The 9925-nt window shown below is 37.0% G+C and overlaps 1 protein-coding gene across 1 annotated transcript; it reads left to right on the plus strand.

The window, feature by feature from the left end:
- The first annotated feature begins 1045 nt into the window (after positions 1-1045).
- Positions 1046-9586, plus strand: LOC127942561 (uncharacterized). Its single transcript, XM_052538358.1, has 9 exons — positions 1046-2302; positions 4004-4150; positions 4293-4459; positions 4598-4734; positions 4841-4934; positions 5185-5517; positions 5598-5760; positions 5845-5969; positions 8318-9586. Exons 1-9 carry the CDS (start codon positions 2209-2211, stop codon positions 8639-8641), a joined length of 1584 nt encoding a protein of 527 aa, XP_052394318.1. The 5' UTR covers positions 1046-2208; the 3' UTR covers positions 8642-9586.
- Positions 9587-9925: the final 339 nt, after the last annotated feature.

The following is a 9925-nucleotide window of genomic DNA, read 5'->3' on the forward strand; positions in this document are numbered from 1 at the left end:
AATCTTGTCCTCAACCTACGAGTCACCGAAAGCTTCATTTCTCTGTTTCACAGCAGGTCTGTCTTTTTTTTCCTGTCTACTTCATCCTCTCTATCTAATTTGCTCTCTCACCTTTAAATCGTGACCTCTAAAATCCTGGTGAGTGACTCAGGTTTAACACGAGCTCTGGGCCATGTCTGCGCGGCTCAATCACTAGGCGTCCGAGAGGACAGATGAGAAGCAGTGCTGTGAGTCAGACCCCATTGAGCACCATTCATCTCCACCTGACGTAGCTTTTCGAGCATCCTGCCGTAGTACCAGTCACTTGCCCATCCGAGGGTCCTCTCTCTAAATCACTCACAGTGTCATCTATAAAACGAAGCACACAGCGTGAGGTTTTCATGAACTGGGCTGATAACATCCTTCAGACTTAATCACCGCTCTTGGGGAACCCCCACAGTGATACTCGCATCAGGGAGGCAGCGAAAGAAAGTGAAAAAATAGAGAGAAGGGTACATGAAGGAAGGAAGACTGATTACTAGGAAATGGACGATACCTGGGGAAGTTTGTTACGAGTGGGGAAGCTGGTAATCATCCCTTGCAAACAGGAGATGACTGAAAGTGTGAGCATCTGTGTGAGGCTTGGTATGCGAGTACAGTCATTGGAGCGGTACTCTTAAAGGGTCCATCAGATGCCCATTTCCTTAAGTTGAAATGATTCTTTAGGGTCTTAATAAAGAAAGTTACAATTTCTCAATGGTAGTGTAAAAACACCCTTTTACCCTGTCAAAAACAGTTCTATTCAAAGCAAGATGATTTGTAGCATTTTCCTTTAAATGTTAATGAGCTCTGCTGACCCCGCCCCTCTCTTCCAAGCCGCTCTCAGAGAGACCGTTTACTTTAGCCGCATCCATCTTGAAACTTGCTAATTAGCACATTATAAGGAAAGGCGATTTGCAAAGTTTCATTAAAAGACCTTATACACAGCAAAATCTCTGGTGTAAAATTTTCAGGGACGGTGTAAAATTAACAGTGTTGACATTGTTTTAACACTACATAGTGATAAAATAACACTGCTGTTGTTATTTGTAAGACAGTGTCGGTGTGAAATTTAAGTGTATTTTCAAATTTCACCCAAAGTGTAGTAACAGGCCACGCCTCCACTTAAAGCTAGGCCACCAGTCTGTTTCCGCCATTTTCTTTCAGTTGAAGCCGAAGGCGAAGGAAAGGCAGGTAGATCAGATTCTCACACGATATAGCTAAATTAATAAATACATTTATTAGTAAATAGCTAAATATTTTTTTATATTCACGGGGCCATGCACATGGGTAAGGTTAGATGTCATGGACAACTTTGATCAAATCGTTTACTCGTTGAGAGAAATCGGGGCCACGTTGTACTAATTTGATACCTTAGTAATTCAGATCATGGACGCGATTTAAAATAGTGGACTAAGTTATCTGTCCTTGATTAACCTAAAACGAATATACGTATTAATAAATCGTAAATTTATTAAACAAATTTCTAAATTGTCGTCACGACATCTAGGCTTCCCTTCTCTACATTACGCCTTTTACAGATTAAAACCACACAGTTGATCATGAGAAGAACAAATTTAATGTTTGTAACTGTAAAAACGCAGAGTTATACAAAAAGATAAAATATCAAGGACAGGGGAAGAATTTACAGGTGCTAAAAGCTATTGAAAGATTTGAGGCCTAATAGGCGGATAAAGCCGCGACGCACTCTAAATTGGCGGGCGGGCGCGCGCCATGTCACACTTGTTATAAAGATGAAGCTTGACCAGCTTCAGGATGTGTCAGCTAGGAGAGTTCCTGTCTCAAAACCTCGTCGAAAAATGTTTAAGGTGTTTATTTGACCATGTAAGCTGCTGTTTTATTTAATAGTGTCTGTGGAAGAACGTATAACACACACGCTTTATAATTAAAACGTTAGATTAACGAAGCTTTCGATGGGTGCTGCAGGATTTGCTTTTGTGTGGACGTAAGTTAAACATGTGCAATATCACCAAAACGTCACTCAATTTAATAATTTATAAGCGAAACTTGCATAGTTGGTTTTAAAACTTTATTTTAGATGTAACTGTGTTTGTGTGTAACGTTAAGTGTGTGTGTTAGGTTTTCATATTGGCGTTATCTAGATGAGTGGTTAAAAGACATAATAAATGTGCTAGCTTATTTTAATAGTGAGAGTGTCGTTCTGAAGAAATGCTGGTCCAAGTCGAGTGTAAAGGGAACCCGAAATGGATCCGAATACCAGAGAAAAATGACTGTTTTGACTTCTGTGGATTCATTAAAGAAGGTACGTTTTTCACATTTCGAATAATTTTAAGCTAATTATGACAGTGTTATTCATAAGTATTAGTCTTAATAAATATATATTTTGTTGTTGTTGTTTTTTGCATTAGATAATGGACCTCATTTATCAATTTAATGTAGAAATGAACGCATATCCCTGTGATCAAATCAGCTTACGACAGAGTTCACGTGTAATTCACGAAACCTTTGTATGCAGCCAATCTCAAAGTATTTACCAAAGATCGAAAGTCCATAAATGTGGCAGCACGAAGTAATCATCACTTGAATATAACGCCCATAAAACACCCCAGTTTAGAAACCTCGTCCCTGAGTTTGAACAAAAGTTCTAAAGCATTTATTAATCTTAGTTCATGTTCATTTTAAAATTTACTAAAGCATTATTAAAATCAAGAGTTGTGCTTGTTAAGGGTAATGCACTCTAAATTAACATGAATTAACAACGAACAAATGTATTCTACAACTGTTTTCTTTTCTTCATTTATTAACATTAAGAATACTGTAATGTATTCTTCATTGTTTGTTTATGTTAATACATTAACTTACATGAACTAATGGAACCTTATTGAAAAGTGTTACCTTAATATTAAATATCAAAACTTTTAAATATAAAATTAAATATTCACTTCTATGTAACATAATCAGATACAAGTTATTTATTGAACTAATTTTTCAAATAATTTATAGTCCTACAAAGCTATTATTTTCAGAGCATATGAGCAGAGTGTCACTGAAGGTATCATTTTATCAGCGTTGCCCAGTACAGCTGTACACCATGCTATATCACAGTAGTGCTACTGCAAACAAGAGCAAGTATAATGCATACAAATATCCTGTCAGCGTTGTTTGGGCAGAATTTGATTTCCTGGTGAGCATGAGCAGTACACAAGCACATAAATAGAGTGGAATACTGAGCACAGCATAAACCGCGCAGTGACGAGGAGAGTGACACATGCGCGCTGAACCCTGGCAGGCGGGGCATGCACGTATATAATATTATTATGTAGCCTATTTTCGGCTTTGCGATTTTTAATTTTTTTATTTTTATTCTACCAAATATAATTAAATCTCGATACCTTTCATCCGTGCATCGATGCGGTACTGTCGCAGAAAATATTGCAATACTATGCTGTATCGATCCCACCCCTAGCAGTTTGGAAAATAAAAGGGAACAGAATGCTATCATTCTACAATTCTCCACCATATTTACTGTGCTGTGCCCAAGTTCAAGCAACTCGAACACTTGTGTATATGAGCTGAGATCAGACGTGAGATTTGATAGTAGCCTCAGCTCACATACATAAATAAATTAAAAGTTTTGCACTGAAACGACCATATGACCTATTTTCTGTGGTACGTTCATTTCGTAAATGAGGCCCAATGTGTATTATAAATGTGTTTAATCCCAAATAATATTCTGATTACAATGTTAAAAAATCTTTCAATACATGTGACTTTATATCCTACTATCTGAATACTTATTTTATTGAATTATATATATATATATATATATATATATATATATAGAGAGAGAGAGAGAGAGAGAGAGAGAGAGAGAGAGAGAGAAAGAGAGAGATTTTTTTTTAATGTATTACTTGCATTTGAAAATAATGCCAAGTGATTTGAAATGTTATTATTTCAGTATGTTAAAACATAAAATTGAGTTGTATTTGTTTCAACTTCTAAGCTTCAGCAAAGTTCAACTTGCCGCATGGAGCCAATGTGGTTCTTAAAGACTCTGCAGGAGTTGATGTTGATGCTGATATTTTTGATGAGCTTGTGAGAACATCTAAGGTGTCCTTCAAAATTTTGGATGGTGATAACAATAAATCGGGTAAGAAACTCATGACCTGCTGCCATGTTCATAAATGAATCATCTAGTTTGTATTCCCAAACATATTTTTTCACAATACATGATGAGCCGCATCTGTCTTTTTGGTGTTCATATTGTCTTGTGTCCTGTATGTGATTCTAAGATAATGTTCCACAAGCTGAGATCGATCTCTCTGAGCCCTCATGCCCTGGGTCATCGTTTTCATCAATAGAATCAGAAAGTTCGGAGTCCACAGTGATTCCACAATCTTCAAAGGCATCCAAAAAGCGATTCTTAGAAGAACCTTCTGACTGCAATGCGTCAAAAGATGTCAGTTATTTTCCCTCTTATGTTTTGTCCATCAATGATATAAGTTTCAATACCTTATCAATAATCTTATCAACATTAGTATATCAAAGACCGGTTTATTTGCGTTCATACTTTGTTTTTGTTTTTATATTTATACAGCTAGTTCATGCAGCGCTACACTCAAAACCAGGAGGCTCTGATATATTGAAGGAGTATGAACAAACAAGTAGCCTGTCTGACAAGACACGAAAGAAGCTGGTAAACATCCTTGTGGCTGATATGGTAGAGAAGTATGGGTAAGTGACCAAAAAAAAAAAATCTTTAGTTTATATATTGCATTGGTATTTGACCACAGTTACATTTTACATGTAATGTGTAAAAAAAAAAAAAATTGTGTTCTAGGAGGATTCCACCAGTCAGTATCCGTTTAAGCTACGCTCTTGGGATCATAACCTTGTTCCCCAATTTGAAGGATAAGTGCTCACCGACTGGTTATGTAAGTATACAGTACATTGAAACTGTACTCTTTATTTCAGCACATATCAAATGCATGAGTCAATCAAATTATCTGTAATTATCGGTAGCTGTAAGTATCATTAAGTATAAATATTTTATAGTTTGGGTAGTCCATTGTGTAAAGTGGGTCATGCATAGAATTTTGGAGAATATATTGTTTACATAAGTTCTGTGCATGCTATACTGCCTGATACTGATTGACTTATTGATGCTTAACATTTGTTTTACAGGAACATTACTATGATCCACGCAGTGGCCAGGGTTACATTGCCTACAGATTGAAAACTGTTCAGCGCAACTCTGTAAATAACTTGAAGGGGGCATCCAAGGTGGTTTACCAAGATGGTCCAAAGACTTTGCGCAAGACATCTTCAGCAACTGAGCAGCTGTCAGGTGACGAATGCACAGAAGCTATATCCATGATGAAGCATTCAACGGACACACCAGTTATTAAGGATAAAATGAGGACAACATTCAAGTACAGGCAGAATTTGATACATGATCCAGACAAATCTTCACTCATCCTTGATTACTTTCCCCGATTTTTGGATACACCAGGCTTGGTAAGAAATATTAAAATGTTGAAGTTAATTGTAAATGTAATTTTAGTGTTCGTTATTGACATGATTTATTTGTGTGATAGATTGACCAAGACTTTACTATGCTTTTTGGAGATGACATCTCAAGCAAATTTATTGCAAAATGGCCAACATTCTACAAGCAAAGAGTAATTGCTGACTGCAAAAACCTGCACCCTGGTGCACATGTGGATGACCTTCTGTCTGCTCTGGAGGAGTGTGATTGTGGTAAGTGTTTTTATTTATATATACATATAAAAATAAATAAAAACTAACTGGTTTAAGGTTTAACTGTATACTCTATTCTGCTAGGATGGGACAGTGATGTGGCAGCTATTCTTCTGCTCATTCATCTCTTGCCTCCGACTGTAAAAGGAAGGAAGACTGGGAAAATCAGTGCAACTGAAGCAGCTGATCATATTGTAAAGTTCATTAAGGTAAAATAAAGTTGTTGTTAGATTTACTCATTTAGTCTATTAACTTAGTTGGTGTAATCTGAAAGTGTATCTGCGTAGTCAAATACAGGTTCAAAAATATAGGACAGGCAGAAACCTTAATCTCTTCGCATCTCACATTAAAATCTTTTTACATCCTTTTCCTATAAATTAAGGGTAAAACAAAGCTTTCATTAGCACATTACAATTATTATTTTATTTGTTACTGATGTAATGTAAATGCACTGAATAATACTTGCACTGCATTTGTTTGGTTACTGTAAAACTCTAACCGAATACATTTTACAAATGTTATTTGTTTTTCCTCATACGTCACACCTCTGAGGATGAGTTTTATTTGTGAATTTGAACATGAAAGATCTTTCATGTCAATTTTCAGTAATTTCCATGATTGATCGTAGTTTAAATTATTGATCAATTAATCATTAACCTTAATGCTACAAAATGCATCTATTGCAGCAGTACGCAGTCACCGTTATGACAGGATGTGCAAATGGCACTAAAAAAATAAATAAAACAAACTGTCACCCAAATTAAAGGCTATTTAGTTTGAATAAAATGCTAGTAGCAGGATTATAAAATGACTAGATGCAATTATGATCATTTTAATTAAATCACGAGCGTGCCATACATTTGAGATCATTTTACTGACTGCTGAATGCGCCTCTTTAAATAGTTTTCTGGTGCTCGTCGCTGTATTTTAAATCACAATTGCAAATGTTTACAACCTACATTAGAGCATTTAAAATAAAACGATCTAAAACGTAACTGTGGTGCGTGTGAACGTAGTATACCAGTCCACTCTGCTGTTATGCCAAGGATGTTTTTGCTCATGTGAAGAGGATGATCTTTTCCGTCTAGTTTAAATAAAAAAATATTGTAGTTTAACATTGATAAATTGCGAATATAGAAACATTTGGATATGTGCAGAATGAGATGTGAGCAATAACCTCCAAATACATCCAAACCCACGCTCTCTCGTCCTCGTATGCAAGCACTCATGCACTGTCATGATCGAATGCACTGTAAATGCTGGATTTGTTTTAAACAAATAGGCCTAGCAGAAGGCAAAAATTAAAAATCAAACATTTTGCAGAACAGGATCAAACAAAAAAGTACTGGTCATAATACTTGCATAAAATGTTTAATGTTAAAAAAAAAAAAAAAGTTTACTGACTGCACACCCACAAGCGCCACAGTTAGATTTGGGATAATTTTATTTTTAATGCTATAGTGTCATTTAAAAACATTGCAATTGCGTTTTAAAATACAACAAAGAGCACCACAAAACCATTTAAAGACTCATTCAGCAGTCTCCTTGACAGGAAACAGTCAACAAAGTAAAATGATCTAAAACGTATGGCGCGCTCTCTTCATTTTATCAAATGATCATAATCACATCTATTCATTTTACAATCCTGCTAGCATTTTAAAACCGCTTTAATTCAGGTGAGAAAGCTTTTTTTCCAAGTGGCTTTTACACACAATAATAATAATACCACTGTAGAGGCATTTTGCACTATTAAGGTTATTAATTGATCGTGAATTTAAACGTCGATCGATCATGGAAATTATTGAAAAATGACATCCCTAAATACAAATTAGTTGGATGGAAACCTGGCTGTTGTCTGCATTAAACTATGCTTCCGAACAAATGTGATTCACGGTTCTGGGCAGCTCCAGGACAGCTGTCTCTCAGAGCGCGGTGCTGTCTGTGCGCGGGGCGGAGTAACGCTGCAGTGTTTGTGAGAGCTGCCAACTTCTCCACCCCATTTACAGAGTGAAATTCTCTGACTAAATTTAACTCCCAAGGACTGTTGTTGAATCTTCCAAAAGTTTTGGCTTTGGGTCCTTCACAAGCAGCAGCAGCACTTTCCACTGCACCAATAACACGGGGCTGCCCGCCGACGTGCATGACTTTAAATCGGCGCTACTAAAAACGGATATCGGCCGAGGCGATATATATATAAAAAAAGACATTTATCGGCACGGTATATCGGTCGACCTCTAGTTACTACATTTCTATTGCTTTCCATGTTGAACTTTTTGTTTCTATTTTAATTTACTTTTAAATCCCATTAAAAGCCTAATTTGTACATTGTGAATGAAAGATGATGCCTTTATATACAGTCACTGTCACTCACAGCCACTCGCACGTGCTCCGATCATGAGCTGCACGGAGCACAACATTAAATCAGTTAACTGACCATCGACAGCTTTAATCAGTTGCATCTCTTATCGACAATTAATCAATCATAGATTAATCATTGACATTCCTAGTCCGGTGTTGTACAAAATAATGTTTAAAATCTCTCATCATATTCTCTTAGGTGGGGACGAGCGTCAAGACATTTCTTGAACAAATTGGATCTACACAGCCCTTCCTCCTCTGTGTTGGAGAAAAGAGGAGTATCATTCAGAAGTTTTACATCATCCTGGACCAGAAGGCCATTCCCTGCATGACTCAGACAGCTGTTGCAGCCTTTGATGAACTCTTTAAGGCGCACTTTGTCTTTGCCGTGTCGTATGATGAGGCCTTGTGCAACTTCTACACGTTCATTCAAACAACAGTGTATGGCATTGATGTGGGCACTGCCAAGGAAAGTCCAAGGGTCAAGGAAATCCGAGTGAGAATTGAAAACACTGAGGTGTGACTCCCCTCCCCCCCAGCATCTTGCTCAAATGTTCTCATGCTTCCTTTGCAAGGTACACCACAGAAGTTGTTCAAGTTTGTTTCAGCATCTGAAGTTTCATCATGGTTTGTACCCAGGGCGTTCATTACGGTTGAAATGTGGCGAACCTGGATGTTCATCTGTGTTTTATACATATTATGGGTTCAAGAAACATATCGTTGGAGTCCACAGAGACTGTGTAGCCTCAGGTACTGCTGAGAATTTTGGCAGTAGTATCACTGTTCCGGTTTCTGATGCCCTAAGTGAGGATCCTCCAGTCACTTTTCAGACTCCTGTTGAAAATCGGCAAGTAACTGATATGTGTAGTGCTATTGTTGCTCAAGTACAAGCAGCTGGAGTTTCTGAAAGCACTGTTCAATGTTTAGTTGGTTCAATGGAAGAACTTGTAAGTGATGTTCATGCTCAGGCAAGAGACACTGTTCTAAAATGTCTTTCATCAGAGGTACCTGGGCAAACTCTAGACAAAGTTAAAGACTGTTTTAGCCAGCTCGAAAATCCTTTCTCTTGCCTTAATACTGAAAAAAAGAGGCAAAGACACTTTGAGAAAAAATGGAAAATCGTGGAACCAGTGGAATATGTTCTTGGTGTGCGTTATGATGTGCGCAAAGATAAAACTACAGGCTTATACAGTCAAGTTCCTGTCAATGACAAATTTATCTATGTGCCCATTTTAGGAACTCTCGAGTCTATGTTTACAAATTCTGAACTTTGCCACTTTTTCCAGCAGGTTAAAAGTCATCAAGATGGTATTTACAAAGACATTAATGATGGTTCTTACTTCAAAAAGCACATGTTATTTGGTCAAAAAGAGCATGCTCTTCAAATACAGTTATATTATGACGATTTCGAAACTGCAAATCCACTTGGATCCAAAAAAGGAATACACAAACTTGGCTGTGTTTATTTTATTTTAAGAAATTTGCTCCCCAAGATCAATTCTGTTTTAATGAACATCCATCTTGTGGCCCTTTTCCATTCAGAAGACTTGAAAAAATATGGCTTTGAACCAATCTTACAGCCTCTGGTAAAGGATCTTAAAATTCTCGAGTTGAAGGGAATTAATGTTCCCTTCTCAGATACTATGTTACAGGGTTCTGTCATCCAGGTTACTGGTGACAATTTAGCTTTACATGGATTGCTTGGTATGGTTGAGTCGTTCAGTGCAACCTACTGTTGTCGGTTTTGCTTAATTGACAAAACGAAACTGCAGTCTGTCTTTAGTGAGGATGACCCAGATTTAATCAT

Source organism: Carassius gibelio, chromosome A22 (assembly GCF_023724105.1).
Source record: "Carassius gibelio isolate Cgi1373 ecotype wild population from Czech Republic chromosome A22, carGib1.2-hapl.c, whole genome shotgun sequence".
NCBI lineage: Eukaryota > Metazoa > Chordata > Actinopteri > Cypriniformes > Cyprinidae > Carassius > Carassius gibelio.

Bases quoted from the DNA above. Each gene is read 5' to 3' on its own strand.
- LOC127942561 (XM_052538358.1), top strand. From the start codon at position 2,209: ATGCTGGTCCAAGTCGAGTGTAAAGGGAACCCGAAATGGATCCGAATA. The intron at 5,761-5,844 runs GTAAGTGTTTTT...CTATTCTGCTAG, and splicing joins TCTGGAGGAGTGTGATTGTG to GATGGGACAGTGATGTGGCA. The intron at 5,970-8,317 runs GTAAAATAAAGT...ATATTCTCTTAG, and splicing joins ATATTGTAAAGTTCATTAAG to GTGGGGACGAGCGTCAAGAC.